Genomic DNA, 22365 nt, shown 5'->3' on the forward strand with positions numbered 1-22365 from the left:
TACCTGTTCGCACTTGATTCTGCCTGCCGGTTAAGGTTTGAGGAAGATCTGCTCTGTATTTTCACCACTATCTAAATTGTGATTAGTGAATACACATGTTTTATGTTGTGGCTTTGATGATGTCAGTCACATCCAGATAATTTAGTGAAGATGATTAAAGAACAGAACTTTAAAGCTTTCCAGAGCCATTTGAGAAATAAACTTGCATTCAAGAATTAGAAAGAAGAAAGAGATTCAGAAACCAGGAGAGAGAGAGAATTGTATATAGTATGAAATTGCCATAAAAATGCAAGGTAGCAATAGGTAATACATCAGATAATGTAAAAGTAAATGTATTTACTTAAGAATTATAAAATACAGAACTATTTAAGGTTAACCAGTTCACCTTTTAAAAAAGAATGAAAGTACTTTTTCTGAAGAAAAATACAGAATTTCTGAAGTTATTCTGAAGACTCTGAGAACTTATTGTAAAATGCTAGAATGCTAGAAACACCACTAGAGGTGTTTTTGGAGTTTATCTGGGGGAGGGAGAAAGAAAGTTGAGTCAAGTTCAAGGAAAAAACTCCAGCTGTAATGTCCTGCTACTGTCTATGTTGCACCTTTATGCAATAAATTGTGGCTTAGAATAAGGCTGCATACACACGAGAATTTACTCAATGAAGATTGAGTACATGTTTTTTCTAGGTAGTCCATACACAATCTAGATCCATTGTATATTTTTTGCCCCTGAAAAGTGCTTCTTGAGAAACTGGTTTCATTCCAAGAATAAAAGCGCATTGTGGATTGATTCTGCATTACCTCACAGTGTGTTCATTTGGAAAGAGAGATCTAAGTAGTCCTAGCAGTGTGTCCACATCTGCCCAATGACATTGTGGGTGGGCATATACCAATGTAATCGTCCATCCATGTACAGGGAAGAAAAATGTGCAGATAACCTAATTAAGGGGAGGGTTTTCAAATATGTATCAAGTAACTACACCCATCCTTGTGGACAGCAGGATCTATAATCCATCTAGATTGAAAGCAGGATGTTGAAGACAAGCACAAGGGATTCTGGAGTGAGAAAAACAACATTTTTGTGCTATTAACAGGTTTGTGTGTACACAGCCTGAACACTCTAAGGCGGAATCTGTTACTGACTTTGCCAGCCATTTAGGATGCAAAAGGCTGACACTTCCACACAGCTGCTTTGAGCTGTTTATACACTGTGAAAATGGGCTCTGTAACAACTGCTAGTGTGCAACCTCTGGCCTTCAAACAACAGACTTTTATCCACATAGATGGGCAATGATGTAATTTGAGACAATTCACAAAACCCTAAGCTACTCTGTGGGACAATGGGAGCTTTTCATTCCTGTTCTTCATTTAGCGTGTATGAGCCATTCTGGTCAATTTGCAGTTGTGGACTATGTCAATCTTTATTTCTACCAAGCAGTATTCCAAAGGCTTGTTAAACTGATTTTTACCCCAGACAAGTATAAACTTGTTTCTTTGGAAATATGTCCTATTGATATAAATGGAACACACTCCCCCTAAACAGTTCATCATAATAGTCATCAACTCAGTCCTAAATATATAAACTGGTCAAATCCCACAAGAGATATTTTCATGCAGAATGAAGCCTCTTCATGCACAGCTGATCAGAATGGAGACACATGTCCACATTGCAGTGTTCAGTTGGGGCCCAATGAATTGCATGGATGGTGCTTTGAATATGCAGTGAAGATACAGCTATAAAGCAAGAGAAAAGTTTTCCTGACATATAGTTGCATATCTCTCAGTGTGTGCAACTAGACCACCAGCTAAAGTGGACAGTGCTTAGATATTATAAGTGTGTGTGAAGTATGCATCATGTCACCTTTTAACTGCTTTGGCAAATTGCTACCTGCCAGGACTGGCCCACCCATTAGGCAAGGTGAGGTGAGGCAGCTGCCTCAGGCAGCAGAAGCCACAGCAGCAAAAGATCTGGCCTCTAAGGAATGCATTACCTGCTGCTGGTGGTGCTGCTGCTGCAGAAACGATGACTGTGGCTCGCTCCTGGGAGGCCAGATTTGCCCCACTGCCGCCTCTGCAGCCTAAAACAGACAGTCCATCTTGTGTTCTGGTTCCTCCTCTCAAGCTTGCAAACCATTTCCCCCCTGTTCGCTTACAACAGGCAAACTCCAATCCAAAACTACTAGTCTTCTGTCTTACTAACTACCGCCCCCCGCCATTTGCAGCTGCCACAGTCTTTGCTTTGCTGGTGGCCAATCTCGACGGGTCATGACTTTGTCTATATTTCTTAATGGCTTATCTCTAAGTGATTCCCTGGTCAGGAAAAAAAGTTTAGCCTGTGTTTCTACACCGCTAAATCAAACACCTGGCACCTTCTCTTAATACTTCAAGTATCGGTTAAACCCTAACATTTACTAAACCTAGGAAACATGGGTGTCTTGCACCTACAAACTCTGGCACCCAAACCTATAACAATACTTAAGCCTCAGGTGCAAGGGTTGAATATGACTCTGCAGGCCCCCTATCTGACCCTTGGAACTCTTTCCCAGCCATACATATCATACCCTAAGTGTTTTTGTCTGGCTGGAACGTGTCCTTGAACTCTGAGCATGATTCTTGCTTGCCAGCCCCTTCTGCCCCTTGCCAGAGGACAGAAGAGTGTGTGCAGAAATTAGCCTACAGTACAGATGTAAAATTAACACTTGTTGCTTTTACCATCGGCATGTGGCTGTCAGTTGCTCAGAAGGGAATGTGACATTGGGACTGAAAGACATTTCTCACCTCTGACCTAAGTAGTCATTAAAGGCCTCCAAATTCAAAGTTCTATTAACAGTGTAAAATGGACCCTTTGTTTCCTGCAGTACCCTGTGGGCTTCTGAATGACCACCTTGTGATTATGAATCAGTTGAGCAGTTTTGGAGTCTTTCACCAGAAAGAGACAGGTGGCACATGCTTATTTTAATGAATGGTACCAAAAAACTTCCTCTAATGTTTACTATCTGTATCTAAACTTTTGTGCAGAATTAATAATTCAAAGTTGTTTTTCTCCCACGCACATTTGAGCATCGTCTCCTTTGTCATTACAACATCCTCAAGCAATGAAGCAATGAAGATCTCAGCAATGCTGAATTATGCATGACTGATTGATCCGCGGGCTGCAGTAAGCAGCTGTAACGCAAATAATGTCTGGTGTCAAAACAGTTAAAGTGATGCTATTGATCTGAGTGGGATACTGGACATTCCTGCAGTTCTGATAGATTCCTCCAATGGGTTGCCACTTGCTTAGGGGGGAGTGGAGGCTAGATATGGACATAGTGCATTGATCAGAAAACATTTGTAACACATTGATTAAGAAAGAACACTATAGGAAATAAATGGTGCTTGGGGGAAATTAGTTTGTGCACTGCAGCTTCATAGGAATTCCGGAGAGGATGTTTGGATGCAGAGGTAACTCTGGCCCCATGGCTTAATTGGGGCTGTAACTGTTCTTTTTGCATACAGAGAAACTGAATATTTAGGAAACAGTAAATGACCGAGAGCAAGAAAACAAATGAACATTCAAAGAAACTGCCAAAGGTTGAACTATTTACTATGAAAAATGTTATCCAAAGCAGTGGGTGATTTATAGTTATGGTCTTACATTCATTTAAGAACAAAGAAAAGAGATTGCACCCATTGTGGGGTGGAATGCAACAGGCAAATCCAGTGTATCTTTACAAAGGGGGAAATAGTTAATCAGAGCTACAATTCCCAGTACCCTTAACAAACTACAGTCCCCAGGAATCTTTGGAGAGGGGATGTGCTTTAAAAGTATAATGTGTACCTTGTCAAAAACTGTATCAATTCTAAACACACCATTTGTATAGGAGCTGGGGCTGCAAGTGCAGTTGGAGTCAAGTCGATGAAAGAATCCAGTAATCACATGCTGAGAATAATGGATTAAATGATGCCTTACAAGATTGTTTTGAAGGCAGCCAAGATTGAAGTGGGATGGGGAGAGATGGAGGTCAAATGTAATTTCTCATTCAGGTCTGAAGTTGTGAGGGTTAAAGACAGGCTCCCAAGGGGATAGTTTGAGCCAGTTCATTCGCTGGTGGGAGTTGTTTTTAACATGGATTGTATTGAAATGTGTTTCAAAGTCAATAATAAATAAGATTAAAGTATCAGTGAAAATAAATGAAAGAAAGCTATCATCTATTTAATTAACCAGTTGACTCCCAAATAGAGAGAAATGTGTTCCATCTGCATTTTGAAGGGGACCAATCTGATTCACCAGTCCAAGCATTATATGCAGGTCACCCACTCGCTGGATCATCATCTTCCAAAGCAACTACTCTATTCCGAACTTAAAAATGTAAAGTGTAATGCTGGTGGTCAACAAAAGAGGTTTAAAGACTGTCTCAAGGCAAATCTAAAAAAAATAGTATAAACACTGATAACTGGGAAACACTGGCCTGCGAGCGCTCCAGTTGGAGAACAGCCTTTACCAAAGGTATCATGGGCTTTGAAAACACTTGAACTCAGGACGCAAGGGAGAAACGTGCTAAGAGGAAGGCATGCTTGGCAAATCCACACCGTGATCAACTCCCGTCCGGAAACCAATGTCCCCACTGTGGAAGGACGTGTGGATCCAGAATTGGCCTCCACAGTGACTTACAGACTCATTGTTAAAACTGTGTTTATGGAAGACAATCTTACTCGGCTACGAGTGACTGCCAGAGAAGAAAGAAGTATATGCAGGTCAACTATGGAACGGATTGCAAACTTCCTTGTGTGTGTTTCATAAGGGAAATGTATTGAAAGGCATAGAAAAATGTGTATTTTAGGGAAATATTATGTACAAAATGCGAACTTCAAGGAAATGTTTATATAACTTAATTGTGGGGGTTCTATGCATTTTTTTAAGAATTAGTTTTTATTGGGGGTTTTGTGTTACAAAGCAAACAGATCAACAGGGAATGGTACATCTATGGGGGCTTCTATGCTTGTAAAAAACTGCAGAATTGGGAGAAAACAGAGTTGTTGTTAGAATTTATATACCGCCCTATACCTGCAGGAGAACATTTGAAACTGACAAGGATTAGAACCATATGGACTGAGTAATCAATTCCTACACGCAAAATATCCACCCTGTCAAAGGGGGAGGGGGAATCACAGCTAAGTAAAATAATTGTAAGAGGAATCAGAACATTGTGAACTTGTAAATATTTGCAGTGCAATCCTATGCATATTTACACAAAAGCAAGTCCAGCGAGTTTCATATGGTTTACTCACAAGTGAGTGTACACAGGATTTAAAAGTTTAGTTGAAAAAGCAAGCCTAGGGGAATAGGATGAATTATGTGTATTATACCAGATTAAGTGTGCAGTTTTGTACCTAGAAGAATACAATGGTACCTCCGTTTAAGAACAGTCTTGTTTATGTACAATTCAATTTACGAACTCCGCAAAACTGGAAGTAATGTCCCGGTTTGCGAACTTTACCTCGGTCTAAGAACGGAATCCGAATGGTGGAAGGGCACTGACGGCAGGAGGCCTCATTAGGGAAAGTGCGCCTTGGTTTAAGAAGGGTTTCAGTTTAAGAACGGACTTCCAGAACGTATTGAGTTTGTAAACCAAGGTACCACTGTATACTTGTTAGTTGGCAAGGATTTAACAATGTCAAATCAAAGGAAGCCATTGTGGGAAAAGTCAGAAAGGCAGCAGGGGAGCCCAGGAGCTGCAGCCCCCCACATCCATCTTATTATGGGGTGGGTGGGTTAGGAGACGAGCATGGCTGGCTGCCATGATGCTCTCTTTATGGCTCAGCTGGAACAGGCAAAGACTGGGCCAGAAGCAAAACACCAGGGTGAAGACTTTTGTAGCCCCTCAGTGTCCCATCACTAAGTAGGCTGAAAGCCAAGGGATGTCGGATGGTTTGGAACACCACAAGCAGTGTGTCAAGGGTGGAGGAAGCAGACAGGAGAGTGAGAGTAAGGGAGCTTGTTTGAGGAGAATTGGGACAAAAGATATGGGGGAACGTGTGCAAGTGGAACAGGGATAACTAGATTAGAAGCCTCTCACCACAAGAGACAGGGGGAGAGTGGAAGGACAGTAAATAACTGACTGCTGCTATGTAAGATAGGCCTTGGTGGCAGGCCAGAGGGGTGTGTGTGTCTTGTAAAGAAACCTACCAATCTATGATGTCTGCTGATAAACTGGGCTTTGAACTCCTTCAAGAAATAAGCACTCACCAGTTGAACACTGAAGAAAGGGAATCTGCTGACATTCTGAAGGCTTTCTTTACTAAATTTTGATTTTTTTTTAAAAAAATATGTATGTGACATTCTTAGTCCTCCTACCCCCCTGAAGTGCTGTATAAATAACAGAATCACAGTCATCTAGTACTAACCCATTCTGTTTATATGTTCCGTTTGATTGGCAGAGCTTTAAGTTTTCCATAGAATATTATCTGTTTTAAAAAAGATAAAAAGTCCCTGTAGTTATGCTGATTCTCAGAGCTGTTTGCTAAATCTGAACACATAAAATAAAACAAGGTATGCCAAAGATGAAATATGTGCCCAGCTCCAACATGTCGATTTAGTGTATTGTGCAGCAGACTGTAGTATAGCTCATAACTTTATAAAGAGCCCTCAGATATTTTAAGAATGAAAGGAACTATGCAATCAAACCTATATTTTCTTCATTGCCTTGGATGCCAGGGTTTGTCCATAGTAAGCTGTGGCTTTGCTAGTATAGCTTGTTGTGGTTTCTGAAGAGTATGTTCTGTACATCTAAATCTAGAATTTCTCTTTGACTGTACTTATTTTAACTATAGCTCTTCAGACAAAACACAGCAGCTTTCTTTATCACAGAGCCCAGACAGAACGAAGGGTAACTAGCAGCTGGGAGGGTTATCTTTTTAATGATTGCAGCAGATGTTCAGCCTGTGTGAGTGTCTGGAGGCAGTTGGAGGATGGATGGGGCTAACAGATTGAGGTTGAATCCTGACAAGACAGAAGTACTGTTTTGGGGGGACAGGAGGCAGGTGGGTGTGGAAGACTCCATGGTCCTGTATGGGGTAACTGTGCAGGTAACTGTGCCCCTGAAGGACCAAGTGCGCAGCCTGGGAGTCATTTTGGACTCACAGCTGTCCATGGAGGTGCAGGTCAATTCTGTGTCCAGGGCAACTGTCTACCAGCTCCATCTGGTATGCAGGCTGAGACCCTACCTGCCTGCGGACTGTCTCACCAGAGTGGTGCATGCTCTGGTTATCTCTCTATGTGGGGCTACCTTTGAAGGTGACCCAAAAACTACAACTAATCCAGAATGTGGCAGCTAGACTGCTGAGACCACATAACACTGGTCTCAAAAGACCTATATTGGCTCCTAGTATGTTTCCAAGCACAATTCAAAGTGTTGGTGCTGGCCTTTAAAGCCCTAAACGGCCTTGGTCCAGTATACCTGAAGGAGCGTCTCAAACCCCATCGCTCAACCCAGACACTGAGGTCCAGCGCTGAGGGCCTTCTGGCAGGTCCCTCACTGCGAGAAGCCAAGTTACAGGGAACCAGGCAGAGGGCCTTCTCGGTAGTGGCACCCGCCCTGTGGGTGCCTCCCACCAGATGTCAAAGAGAACAATAACTACCAGGCTTTTAGAAGACATCTGAAGACAGCCCTGTTTAGGGAAGCTTTTAATGTTTGGACTAATGTATTTATGCATTTTAATATTTTGTTGGAAGCTGCCCAGAGTGGCTGGGGAAACCCAGCCAGATAGGCGGGGTATAAATAATAAGTTGTTGTTGTTGTTGTTGTTGTTGTTGTTGTTGTTGTTGTTGTTGTTGTTGTTGTTGTTGTTGTTGTTACACAAGCAAGAGGTTTAGTATCAGCTCTTCCAATGTTCCCAAACACAATTCCTGCCCTGAAGCAGAAATTCATCTATGGGGTGACCAATATAATTAGCAAACCTGGTGCATATGTAATACACATAGGTCAAGATTTGTGATCACACAGGAGTAAATTCCAGTGGAACCTACCTGCTGAGTAAGCATGCATGGGATTGCAGCCTTAGTGATGAAGGATGAGAGAAGATGAAGCCCAGTACCTCCATGTGATCTCACAATTTATTTATAGCTTGGAAAACCTAATGCAATAAATCTTTTACTTAATGTACAGTATAGGTTGTGTTTAGATATGCGATACACAATTTAATAGAACTGAAATCCTGTGTATGTTTATGTGTTTAGCATCATCAATTTGGCACTTACCAAAACAAAACACCTCTTCTTCAAATTCGTTTCTTATGAATCCAGTGGTTAGCTCTTCCAGGGTGACTGCTTACACATTGCCAAAATAAAATAAAAGAAGACACAAGTTTGCATATAATTTGCACCCTTAAAATTACTACAATTTTAACAGAAATATATATATATTTATCAGAGCGGGTGACCTGCAGCCTGCTGTCAAATGCAAACTGTTGATGAGCAACTTCAAGGCCCTTGCCTTGAAGGGGGCTTTTTATGGTTCTTTTATCTTTAAACTTTTATCTTTAAACTTTAAACTGGACTTGGAACATGCAGCTCGTCCAATAGAGGATTGTCCTTGGTAAAGTTGAACAATTTGTCAACCTAAACAGTATACGTTGAAGCAAAAATGGCATCAAGCCCCCCACCCCCACCCCTTTACACCCATTTTCTGAAGAATATATTTGGTGCGAGGGAATAACATAGAAAAGGGCCACCACAGCACTTTCCATCCTGGCTAGAGTTGAGTGGTGGATCCTACGAGGTGGTAGCTTCTCCGCCATGGAATCTCCTCAGCCCATTCTCCCCCTCACTTTACCTTGCTCTGGTAATGTCAGAGCAAGCGCTGTGAATTGGGCCCAGGAACAAACAGTCGGACAAATATAATTTATTTGTGGTCCACTGGTCGCAAATGAAAAGTTTCAGAATGTAAAATGCATGAGATCTTCAAAAGAGGGGGGAAACCCAGAAAGCAAGAAGATTGTCTAAAGGAAATTACAATATTTAGACGTTTTGAAACTTGCTTAGTAAATTCAACTTGCTCAAACTTATTAGAGCCCTCTAATAAAATGACCAACTGAGACTCTGACCACCATCCTGTGATGGCATCTGACCATCCCTTTATTTAAAAAGAACACGTGACACAGATTAAGATACTCCCAAAACATTTCCCCCTACTTTTTCCACCTTGTGCAGAATTCTATAAACCGCTATTACGTTTTCACCCACTTTGTGGAGTTCACACCGAAACTCTTCACAGTCCCTTTTTGGTTTTACTACCCTCAACAAAACAGTGTCATCAGCAAACTTGGCTGCCTCTCTGCTCACACCTACCTCCACATAATTTACAGACATATTAAAGACACTGGTATCATCCCAGATCTTTGAGGAATCCCACTTCCACTGTGACAATTGTCTATTTATTATTGCTCCCAGTTTTCTGTTATTTGGTTACTGAGCCATAAGAGAACCTTTCTTCTCATCCCATAACTACTAAGTTTAATCAGGAGCCTTTAGTGAGGGGACTTTGTGTAAAAAAAAAAAAAAAAAGTCCAAAGAGTTCTGAGTAAATATGTATAATAGGGCGGCAGCAGATGGAATGGTGGGGTGGAGGCAGCTACCTCACCTCCTGGCAGGTGAGCCGCTGATGCTTACTGGGAGGTTCACAGTGGTGGCAAGGTTGGTGCAGTGCAAAGAAGAAGAAGAAGAAGAAGAAGAAGAAGAGGAGGAGGAGGAGGAGGAGGAGGAGGAGGAGGAGGAGGAGGAGGAGGAGTTTGGATTTGATATCCCGCTTTATCACTACCCGAAGGAGTCTCAAAGTGGCTAACATTCTCCTTTCCCTTTCTCCCCCACAACAAACACTCTGTGAGGTGAGTGGGGCTGAGAGACTTCAAGGAAGTGTGACTAGCCCAAGGTCACCCAGCAGCTGCATGTGGAGGAGCGGAGACGCAAACCTGGTTCCCCAGATTACGCGTCTACCGCTCTTAACCACTACAACACACTGGCTCTCAAAGGTGCCAGCAGAGTCAATCCGGTGCTCCTGCCAGTGTCATATGCACTGTGCCACCCTCCACAGTGCCACCCTCTTGCCCTTCTCCCTCCTGGTAAGCAGCAGCAACTCACCTGCTAGGAGGTCAGGTATACATCTCCAAGCCACCATCCTGTCCACCACTGTGGACACAGTATTCATATTGATCACATTTTTCATATTGTGGAAATAAGACATTTTGGGTGTAGAGCTGACGTGTTTGGCTATCGCTAGGACCTTGGCGTGTAGCTGCTAAGAGGTTCTGTTCATGGAGATTCTAGGATGCTCCTGTTAGAGTGACTCGCGAGGTAAAGGTGGGGAGAGAGAAAGGGAACTCTACAATTGGCTTCTTTCTCCTTTTCTTTACAACTCTGTCAGCCTCCGATAAAAGCTGGCTCCCGGCAAGTATGAAATCAAGCCTTTGACTTCAGATGTGAAAGAATTTAGAAGGCCCTGCCCCCGCCCCGCCATGACTCAGAGCTTTCCAACTGAAATAATGTTTCCCAGCTGGCCAGGAACTTTGGGAAGGCGGCATCATTTTACCCTCTGCTTCAGAGACATGTCATGGACGGCAAAAAACCCACCAACATCCAAATGGCAGATTTATGATTCTATAGAACTTCAAGCACAACCAATGGTGAAACTGGATCCTTCAAACAGCTTTTGAGTAAGAAGAACTGGATCCAATGGACTGAAGTGAAAGCTGAAGAGGTAAAATAAACGAGTCAGAAGTGTCTGTGTCCCTGAGTCTATGGGCTGATTCCCATGGAACATTTTTGTACACTTTGCCGTGGTGTACACAAGGATGCACACATTTTTATGTACACAAATATAATGTGGGAATCAGCTCTATGACTACCCTGGATATACCTTTCTCGGGCTGCTGAGCAGTTTCCTACATCCAAGGCCCCCAGGCTTTCTTTGTTCCTGGGTCACAATGAGGGTCATTTTCTGGGTAGAACACGGGAACAGAGTTATTGTTATAGTGCTGGAGACGCAAAAGGAGCTTTCTCACAATGTCAGGATATTCTTCTGACAAGTCACTTCGTTCCTCGGGATCATTAACAATATCATAGAGCCAAAGTTTCTTTGTTGGAGGGTCTGAAGACAGAGCCTCTGACTCATCAAATAAAGATGGTGGTGGAAACCAGTGGGAGCAACCTATAAACAGGAACAGAGCAGATTAGAGGTTAGTTGGGGCAGCATTAGCCTCTTAATTTGTTTCCAGCTTGTTCACAGATCTGACTTGTTCAATTTCAGAGAAGTGGAATTGAACTTGCGACGTGGAATTTGTTTTTTTCCTATAGAGATTTGCCAGCTGACCAACAGAATACCCAGAAGATGAATTAGATGTTAGTAGGAAGAAGAGTTCCTAATATAAACGGTATGAAGCTCAGTCTGCAGTAGAGCTATTTGGCTGAGGTTTGTTGTTCTTTTCTTGGTTTTGACACCACTGCCCTCAACTCCTTTCTCTTATTGCACCTTTTTCACCTTTACATATTTTTTTATAACGAACATTCAATGATCAGCGGGTGAACTTTGAGCAACAAGACACACACAAGCGGACAAACAGTGCCATCCTAGAAACAAGATAAGAGATTAATCTGCAAGAACACTGATTGACATATAGGAAATTATAGTGCCAGCTGGATGCCTCAACTGGAAAGCTGGGATGCCTGCCATTGAGTGAGCTTTCTAGCAGGTGTGCCTCTTGCTGCTTCAAGTGACAAATCTGAATCCAATGCTTCATACTATGTCAAAACAGATAGTGCATGTGGGAATCTTAGCACACTTTAAACACATAAGTTACTTTTTCAGGCAGAACAGCCTAAACTGGTCATCTTCCCCACCTCTGTAAGCTGCCCAGGAGGAAATGTCTATTGTTGCGTGGCCATACACATTTAACCAACCAACCAACCAACCAACCAACCAACCTTACTTTAAGGCTGAAGAGGAGGGAGTTCTTATGATCATTATTAGTCAGTTCTTTCTTACACCTCTGGAGCATCAATTGCTACCAAAACCAGTATTCACAAATTTAATACAGCAGATACCAGGAAGTGCCATTATCTGGAACATGCAAAAGGGAGGAATCCCATAACAAGTTACCTGGATTGCCTGTTAGTAGTTTCCATTTTCCATGTCGAATTGCAGCATGTATGGAGGTATTGAAAATTGAATCTTCCCAGGAAAAATAATTACTCTGTGATGAAGTTCTGTTGCTGATACCTTCACCTAAGATCAAATAGGACATGAGTATTATATCCATTGTGAAATTATATTGTTTGTGTGCTGAATAGGTAAAAAGGTAAAGGACCCCTGGAAGGTTAAGTCCAGTCAAAGGCGACTATAGGGTTGTGGCGCTCATCTCGCTTTCAGGCCGAGGCAGCTGGCATTTGTCCACAGACAGCTTTCTGGGTCATGTGGCCAGCATGACTAAACCACTTCTGGCGCAATGGAGGACCGTAACGAGTGCCAGAGTGCACTGAAACTTATTATGCATTTTAAAGAAATACTTATAATTATAAAACACTTATGGTGAAGACAGAGGAATCATTTGTTAGAGCTGTGGAGATAGCTAGGAAGTGTAACAATAACATTCCATACAAATATAGCCTTCTTTCCCCATGGTCAACATGTGAAAATAACAGTTCTGTAAGTTTGCAGATAGTAGGTGTAGCTGGGGGCATACTGGGCGCCACACTGTGGGGGGCGGCGGCACTTACCACGGGCCGGCAGTGCACCCGAGCCACACATCTCTCCTAGGAGTGGCATGGTGGCTCGGGAGCCTGAAGGCTCCATGCTGCCCCAAACGGCTAGGTGGGGTTTGCATCCACCTGCCACCACCCTACAGCTGAGGGGGAGGTGGTGGGCGGACTCCATGGAGGCTCTGCTCAGTGTCCCCTGCCCTGGCTTGCCCCACCCCTGGGTAAAAGGGCACACGTCACCCTTGGCACCCGGGTGGCTAGCTATGCTGCTTCCAAAGATACCACCAGTGCTTTTTTTCTTAAAAAAACAAAATGTTTAGGGGTACTCTCATTTTGACTCAAGAAAACCACCATTTTATAGTTCAGATCACGAAAAATAAATACAGTAAATGTACAAAAGTATAATGAATCTTTGTACTTTTAGGAGTATGCGTACCTCTGCGTACTACCACCTCCCCCTTCCTGGAAAAAAGAACTGGATACCACCAAGACACTTCCCTCACAATGCCCAAATCTGTTTAAAAAACCTGCCAGGTTTTTAAAAATAAAGCACGGGTGAAACAAATATGAATGTCTGTGAGGTGCTTAAATACAACATAAAAAGGTGAAAAGTATCCCCAAAGCATAAGGCATTTCTGGCAAGAGTGGTGGCTGATTGAGCATTTGACTTGACAGACAATAGATCTGTCATGAAATCATGTAATTTTAAAGTATTGCATCTGTGTTGATTATTTAAAGGCCATTTGTATATATTTACATGTTTAGATTTTGGTTTCTTCTTTTACAGTGTTATTGTGTGAAGGCAAAATTTTGAGTGCTTCCAATATAATAAAAATATCAGTTCTAAATTAAAATTACTTTATAGGAAGCAATCTGTCTGTGTAGGGTACATGCATAAGTGAAGGGCGTGTAGATAGATGACAGCAGCAGAGAAGGCCCCCTCTTTAGGATGGAGTAGGAGGATTCAGAAAAGCCTTGTCTGTGTAGGCAGACTCATCTTTGCCTTTATTCCAGCAGAACAGAAAGCATGCCTGATTGTCAGCGACGTGTGAGGCCTGAGAACACAGTGCAGCCTTTAATTTGGCCCTGCCAATAATGTAAATATTATAATGAACATGTGTTCCCAAGGCTCCAGCCTAATGAGATGGATGCAACCTGGGCTAGCCACAGTCCTAAGAATTTGCTAGAAAAAGGCACACACCAGCCACAGTTTATACATTGCTGAGTAACCATATTCTTTCCATATTCTTTGAGCACATTGAGTTTGCTACTGTTTTTAATTTTTATTACTACAATTGTTTTATCATTATGTTATTATTATTTTAGGAATGTTTCTGTCCTCTCTTTCCAGTTCACAAACTGAACCACTCAAAGTGTCTTATGAAGCAAAAGTAAAAATAATAAAAAATAATAATGCCTACACACTATTACAATAAAAGATGCAGATAAAAAGCACCACAAATAAGTCAACCTATAAAAATGAAGTACAGTGGTGCCTCGGGTTAAGTACATAATTCGTTCCAGAGGTCCGTTCTTAACCTGAAACTGTTCTTAACCTGAAGCACCACTTTAGCTAATGGGGCCTCCTGCTGCCGCTGCGCTGCCGGAGCACGATTTCTGTTCTCATCCTGAAGCAAAGTTCTTAACCTGAGGTAATATTTCTGGGTTAGTGGAGTCTGTAACCTGAAGCGTATGTAACGCGAGGTACCACTGTAAATCACCAGAAAACAAATATTCCGCTTCTGGGACAAAGACCAGCCTAAATAAAAATGTTATATACCATCAAACAGGGAGGAAGTATGGGTCTCCCATGATATGATGCTTCAGAGAGTGGAAGAAAACGCTCTCCCATGTCCCTACCTACTATACCTTAGGTGTAGGGTGAAGAATGCATAAAAGTGTCTCTCTTAATAACTTTTGAGTCCAGGCAGCAGCATCTAGGAGGAAATAGTCCTTCAGGTATTCTGGTCCTAAGCTGTGTCAGGCTTGAAAGTTATATAAGTGCACTTGAAAATGCTGTAGCTCACCCAAAACACCTCCACACAGATTCTCTCAGTAAGCCCTACAACAGCAGTGCATCATAGGTCATTGTTATTATCATCCTATACTGCAGTTGGAGGACTGACAAAGAGAATGGGTTGTTTGCCTGAGGCTACACAGGGTGAGTTTTGGTTTCCTCTTTCTGTCTGACAATAGGGAATTTATCCACACCTTTAATGATATGTGCAGCGTTTTATTAGGTGGTGAGTGAAGTCATTTATGAAGGCAAGCTCCTTTTTAAGAAGCACTGATGATGAAACATTTCCATGAGATTTGATATGCTCTTTTAGAACAGCCACTTTCCCACACTGTTTATAAGTGTAAAATAAAGTCAGTCCAGCCCACTCTAAACTTCCAGGGGTTAAACTGTGCTGGTTTATGTTTTTCCTTGATCTCTGTAAATTTAATTACACTTTTAACAGTTTTCTTGCTCTACTTTCAACATGGAACAAGAATGAAAGGAAAAGTCTGCCAGACACACACTGAATTAGAAAATCGTTGAGGTAAAGGACTGCACATGGTATTTATTATCTAGGCTGGAAAATTCAAATCTTTCATCATTTTGTGTGTACATTCCATATGACTCGTTCCAAATTGATCCAAACTTTTGATTTTCAATTTATAAAAGCAAACATCACGGGCAATATATTGCAACGATAATTTATATGTAAAAGGTTTCAGAACAGACAGTATCTGTTTTGTGTGGAAGTATAAGGCAGAGAGAGAAATACATATAAACCAGAGTTTCAGCCTATTTATCTAAACAACTGAATTAAAAATCCTAATGCTTTCAGCCTAACTTTTCACCCCCAAAGTCTAAGTAAAGGTAATTACAGGCAACCCCCAATTTGTGTGAGGGCTGTTTTCCGGGTCCTCACATGTGACAGCAGAGCATGTCTAAGCCAACTCCACCCCCTTTTCTGGTCACTTCCAGGTCACCACGATGCATGAGGTCACGCATCAATTGGTTGTTGCCTGTACATTTGTTACCCTGCCTTGACTCTCCCATAATTTCTTAAGAAGAGCTCAGCTGTGTCAGAGCTGGAGTCAGGCATAGGTCAGCAATAAAACAATAAGCCACCCGAGGCCAATGAAATTATCTCTTTATTCAAGGAAACAAACCACGGCTCAGTCCTAGTGGTCTCAGCCATAGGCGCCGACTCCATGGGGCCTGAGGGGGCCCGAGCCCCCTCAAAAATTCGTTTGGGGGGGCTCTGCCCCCCCAATAATTTAAGAAAATTATTAGTTATATTATGCTTTGTAAAATCACAAAATTATGTTGGTATTTTTTATTTTCCTTGTTTGACGATAGTTACCTTTTATAATACATTCAGTAATGAGTTAAAACAAAGCCACTCCCGATCTAGAGAGGGGGTGGGGTTGCGGGCTCTCGACCCATCAACAATCTCGCGGGGCTGGCGTCAGCCCCGCGAGAAGCGGGGATTCCCCCTAGCTCATTAATATTCACCGCCCACGGCGGCAGCCAATCGGCTGCCGCAAAGGGCGGGCCCTCACAGGTTCACTTAAGGTCGGGGCAGCCCGGGGCTCGCCCCTTTCGTTCCCCCAGCAGCAGCGGTTTGGAGGTCTTGGGCCCCCCCAATATTTTTTATAAGTCGGTATGGGCCCCCGCCCCCCCAATATTTTTTATAAGTCGGCGCCCCTGGTCTCAGCAACTCTTTCCAGGAAGTCTTGCCCCCAATGAAGCAGTTGTGACAACTGAAGGTCTCCACCTCCACAGTGCCCATCAGGAATCCTCCTCTCCGGGGTCTTTCCCAAGCAGTTGCAAACTGAATCTGCACACTCTGCTCTGCTCATTTTGGTTATCTGCGTGTTCTAGGAGATTCAAGGGGGAGGGGAGCTGGTTGCAGCAGGAGGGGAAGACTGCCTCTCTGTCTCCTGGCCCCACGCCTCTCCAGTCCCTGCTTCTGCTTCTGCTTCTGCCTCTGAGTCTGAACTGTTCTTGGCCGCAGCCTCTTCCTGTTACCTCTTCAGCTTCTGACACCTTCTCCTCCCAGTCTGCTCCTTTTCCCATTCATTGTCGTCAGAGATATGCTGCCTCTAAACCTGCAGCTTTCATGTAGCCATAATTCCCTCTAATAGTGATCCCAGGTGGTTGAGTGCTGGTCAGTTTGGAAGCAAAAGGGGCCACCTCAAAATAGCTAGGGGTTTCTACATACTTCAAAAACTCCCTTCCTCCTTCCTGAAAGTCCCCTGCCCTCTAAGAGGCCACAGGGCATTCCTTTTAAAAAGTGGAGAGAGACATTTCCTACTTGCCATGAAGAATTCCCAATGATAGACCTGTTTCCATAAATCTAATTTCATTCAAAATCCATCTAAGTCCATAGTCATCATCAGATCATGTAGCAGCAAGTTCCATCAATTTATTGTAGGAAGTGTGAAAAAGTACTTCTTTTGGTTGGTTTGGAATCACTCAACATTCATCTCCATTGGGTGACTCTAGATTTTAGTATTATGAGGAAGAGGGAAAACGTATCTGTAACGGCTCCTCTCCCACCAACCAGGCATACTTTTATAGATCTCTGTCTTTGACCCATTTTAACTGTCTTTTCCCCCTAAATTTCAATTTCTTCATGAATGTTCATCATAAGCTCCTGTGTAGAGTTACTGTGTTTATATTAATGATTATATATTGCCGTGCCTTTTGCTAATAATATGTCAAAAGCATGACAGTGCAAACATGAGAGTGTACAGGTTCTAGGAGAGGAGTTTGGGTTTTTTTTTTATTATAAATGAATCAACCAAAATTATAAAGGGTCTGGAAGTCAAGCCTTAGGAAGAGCGGTTGAGAGAGTTGGGAATGTTTAGCCTGGGAAAGAAGAGACTGAGAGGGAGATATGATAGCCACCTTCAAATATCCCAAGGGCTGTCACATGGAAGATGGAGCAAACTGGTTTTCTCCTGCTCCAGAGGGCAGGACCTGAAGCAATGGATTCAAGTTACAAGAAAAGAGATTGTGACCAAACATCAGAAGAACCTTCTGACAGTAAGAGCTGTTTGACAGTGGAACAGACTCCCTTAGGAGGTTGTGAACTCTCCTTTCTTGGAGTTTTTAAAGCAGAGGTTGGGTGGACATATGTCATGGATGCTTTGGATGAGAGTCCTGCATTGCAGGAAGTTGGGGTCCCCTCCAACTCTACAATTCTATGATTCTATTAATCCCAAAGCAGTTTACAAGCAACATATAATACAGTGGACACTCGGGTTGCGAATGTGATCTGTGCAGGATGCACGTTCCCAACCCGCAGCGTCCGCAAACTGCAGTAGTGCGTCTGCACACGCGCGGGTTGTGATTCAGCGCTTCTGCGCTTGCGCAAAACACGATTTAGCGCTTCTGCGCATGTGCGACCACCGAACCTGGAAGTAATCAGTTCTGGTACTTCCGGGTTTTGGCGGTCCGCAACCCAAAAAACCACAACCTGAAGCATCTGTAACCCGAGGTATGACTGTAATAGCATTATGGAACATAATAGGACATCACAAACACAGCATAAATTAACAAACATAAATGGCAAACAGATCATGGCAGCGTCATTTATCTCCAGTTACAGTGGTGCCCCGCAAGACGAATGCCTCGCAAGACGAAAAACTCGCTAGACGAAAGGCTTTTCCGTTTTTTGAGGTGCTTCGCAAGACGAATTTCCCTATGGGCTTGCTTCGCAAGACGAAAATGTCTTGCGACTTTGCTTCCTTTTTCTTAAAGCCGTTAATACCTGGGGAATCTGTGCTCCGCAAGACAAAAAAATCGCAAGACGAAGCAACTCGCAGAACGAATTAATTTCGTCTTGCGAGGCACCACTGTATTTTGTTGATGTGCCACAGTGAGCTAAGCCATGGTTTGGTTTAACATGTTGTATAAATCCAGGCTCATAATTTAGCTCTTGCAGAACCATAAAACCAGAAGCCTAGATTGAGATGACATATTATGCCAAGCTAAAGCTTAGTTCAGTGCAGTGGGGCAGAAAAACAACCCAGGAGGAGTGAAGTGGCTATGAACTCCTCTTCGGTAGCCTGTGTGCACATGCATTCATGCTAAGCCATGGTTTGGTTTCGTATGACATGCAGACCAGGCCATCATGCATAACCAAGTATCTCCAATATTATTATTTTTAAAGAAGTCTTCTGAGTTTATGTTCTAATCTTTGATGATTCAAAAGTTAAATTGCAGAGAAGTAAAAATGTAACAGTGAATTAAGTTTTATACAACTGCATAGGTAACACAGTTTTATAGAAGGCCCATTATTTATATTCCTCATGCTCATTCCCTCACTCCTTAAATAAAAGCTCCAGTAACCAGCGTCATTGGCAGAACCACAAAGAGATGAGATATAAATAGGCAGTAGATGCATTTTTAAAAAGGTCCAGGAAAACTAACCAGATACATCCACTCTTTAGTCTGTGATTAAAATGATGAGAGAGAGAACCATGCTGAAAAAGTCCCCCCCCCCCCCCTGTATGGCAAGTGATCAAAGCATACATAGCTTTGGTATAACACGGTATTTAGTGAAAGCCCAACCACAAAAGTTAAAGCATACTGTATTCCAGTGTATTTGTGGTGCGGACGGTACATTTTGGGGCCTGGTGGAGGAGACTGAAACCATGTAAACGTAATACTTAATTTGGAAGCAGACTCATGCCCAATCATTTATTCCACAATGCTTGTCATACGAGCTCAGTTTCCATAGGCAACATTTTTTGACTGCCACCCTTCGCTGACCATGAGCAAAAAAGAAAGTCTTTGGGAGATGGCATGCACTGTGACTGCTAATGTATTACAACCAACCAAGTAGGGTTATTCATCAGCAACCTTTGCTTTTCTGCAGTCACAGCTATGGAACAGATCTGGCTAAGTCACAACACCCTAAGCAACCTGCACACTACACCCAGAGACATTTCAAAATGCCTCTTAAAGAAAGGAATGTGCGATTTGGGACTGGATACAGTAACAAGTGAACAACTTAGTGTGTATTGTTGTGACTTGTGTGTGCTCCCACAGATGGGAAACTGGCAATGCATCCTATGCTGAGTGGAGGTTAAGATTCTATTGAAAAGAAAACATACCGGTAATACTTCCCTGATAAAAGCAACAGTACATCTCTTATTTGCACACCAGTGAAGACTGCTACCTATTCAAGATCTTAGCTTAATCATCTCAACCCTTCTCATATGGGAAACCATTCTGTCCAATAGTTTAAAAATCCTATTACAGTCATACCTTGGAAGTTGAACAGAATCCGTTCCGGAAGTCCGTTCAACTTCCAAATCACAGCTTCTGATTGGCTGTAGGAAGCTCTTGCAGCCAATCGGAAGCCCTGTCAAAGAATGTTCAAAAACCAGAACACTCACCTCTGGTTTTCGATCATTCAGGAGCCAAAACGTTTGACTCCCAAGGTATTCAGGAGCTGAGGTACAACTGTATTATCACTAGCATTATGTTGCAAGCTCAAATTCATATATTGTCATGAGCTGAAGCTTGGGCACATATTGTATAGAATGGTCTAAACATATCATAATAGGGGATCATAAAAGGAAATAAAGCAAGCTTGCAGTTAGGCGGAAGTGAAGGATGAAAGAGAATGTGAAGGTACAAACCTTAATAGTGGTGCAGCAATAAAACTGCTAGCACATTTGCAAAGCTAAGCAGGTTTCAGATTGGTTGGAGGACTGTGTGTTGAGATTCCTTCATTGCAGAGGGTTAGCCAAGATGACATTCAAAGTCCCTTCCAACTCTACAATTCTATGGTCTATGAAACACACAAACATCTAGGGACTATCTAGAACACACAAGTATATATGCAAGATACTTGGGGTGGCGGTCAAGGTTGCCATCGTTACCATGTTTGGAAAGCTAAGAACTGTATAAGCTGCATTGGGAAAGCAACTTTTGGGTGGCTTCTGGACCTGGACTCTGTTGGTTTACACCTTCTGTTAGACTATCCATTACGACAGGGTGACAGATGACATTCCACTCACCTCTGTCAGTGGAATGCTGTGCTTTTGGAAGTGCAGCAAACTACTGTACAATTTTGAATTCTGCTTATTTGCTTGAATGAAGCTATGTGTGTGCTTTCAATGAATTGTTGTTAAATTGCAACCCTGTTGACTTGTCTTGACCAACTAGGGCTGAGTAGAAGAACCTCCACTGGGAACCAGAGAAGGTAAAGTGGATAGGCAGCTGTAAGATACCTCTACTCTAGGCCTGGAGCCAAATACCCTAAGAATAAAGTAAAATCCCACGAGAGAACTCTTATCTGACTAGTTCCAAAGCCAGTAAATGATGCATGTGTGGAAGCCTGCTTCTTCATGCATGTTACATGTAGAATCACATGGGCATTGCTGAGGGCACAACAAAAGTTTAAGAGCTCTCAGAGTGTATGGAAGATTTCTTCAGAAACTCATAAGAAACTGCAAAGTTCATGGAAATAAATGCAGGCCTCAATATATGCATGATATATACAAAGGCACTCTAAGGCTTTAGCCACCCAAGGTTATTAAAAATAGGGATTTGTTATGCAGATTCTGAGTATAGTGAACAGAAAACGTAACTGTTTACATTTGTTATAACCCATATGAAAGAAAATGGATTTGGACCAGAAAAAAGGAGAAGTTACAATACTTTAAGAGGTGCTGCAGACCTTTAAGGAGGGCATGCCTATACCAGACTCTCAAGACACAGGCTTGTATTTATTCTCCCTTGCCTTAATAAACTTTTTTTAAAAGCTCAAAGTATACATTTTGTTCCTTTGTGTATGGAAATATGACCAAAAGCAAGAGGTATGAACAGGATAAAAAAAATTTAAATACATTGTTCCACTAGTTAATTAAAAACATTCAAATATGGTGCTCATTTAAGCTGCAGATAATGTAAACAAAAAGCCTTGCACGTACAAGCAGTGAGGAAGAGGCACAGCTAGCTTGGACTGGTTTATTTTCCAAGAGAAGAAAAAGAAGAGTTTGGATTTGATATCCCGCTTTATCACTACCCTAAGGAGTCTCAAGGGACATGGGTGGCGCTGTGGGTTAAACCACAGAGCCTAGGATTTGCTGATCAGAAGGTTGGCAGTTTGAATCCCCGCGATGGGGTGAGCTCCTGCCAACCTAGCAGTTCGAAAGCACGTCAAAGTGCAAGTAGATAAATAGGTACCATTCCAGCAGGAAGGTAAACAGCGTTTCCGTGCACTGCTCTGGTTTGCCAGAAGCGGCTTAGTCATGCTGGCCACATGACCCGGAAGCTGTATGCCGGCTCCCTCAGCCAATAAAGCGAGATGAGCGACGCAACCCCAGAGTCGGCCACAACTGGACCTAATGGTCAGGGGTCTCTTTACCCTTTACCTTTAAGGAGTCTCAAAGCAGCTAACAATCTCATTTTCCCTTCCTCCCCCGCAACAAACACTCTGTGAGATGAGTGAGGCTGAGAGACTTCAGAGAGAAGTGTGACTAGCCTAAGGTCACCCAGCAGTTGCATGTGGAGGAGCAGGGAATCGAACCTGGTTCACCGGATTATGAGTCCACTGCTCTTAACCACTACACCACACTGGCAGCCTGCTAACATATAAAAAGTAAAACATTTCATGAAGGAT

At 42.6% G+C, this 22365-nt stretch overlaps 2 protein-coding genes across 2 annotated transcripts in view; both read right to left on the reverse strand.

Moving 5' to 3' along the window:
- Window positions 1-8370, reverse strand: part of LHFPL2 (LHFPL tetraspan subfamily member 2) — a 121893-nt gene extending 113523 nt beyond the window's left edge. The window contains exon 1 of the mRNA XM_081881281.1: window positions 8237-8370. The gene's annotated coding sequence lies outside the window, so the exon portion shown is untranslated. The remainder of the gene's footprint in view (window positions 1-8236) is intronic.
- A 2495-nt stretch (window positions 8371-10865) lies between these two features.
- The window catches only part of ARSB (arylsulfatase B), a 68881-nt gene continuing 57381 nt past the window's right edge, over window positions 10866-22365 (reverse strand). The window contains exons 7-8 of the mRNA XM_081881206.1: window positions 12129-12254; window positions 10866-11180 (exon numbers count right to left, since the gene is read on the reverse strand). Of these exons, the coding sequence (XP_081737332.1) occupies window positions 10915-11180; window positions 12129-12254 (392 nt within the window). The 3' untranslated portion in view covers window positions 10866-10914. The remainder of the gene's footprint in view (window positions 11181-12128; window positions 12255-22365) is intronic.

This window comes from Podarcis erhardii (assembly GCF_964252035.2).
Source record: "Podarcis erhardii genome assembly, chromosome: 11".
Classification (NCBI taxonomy): domain Eukaryota; kingdom Metazoa; phylum Chordata; class Lepidosauria; order Squamata; family Lacertidae; genus Podarcis; species Podarcis erhardii.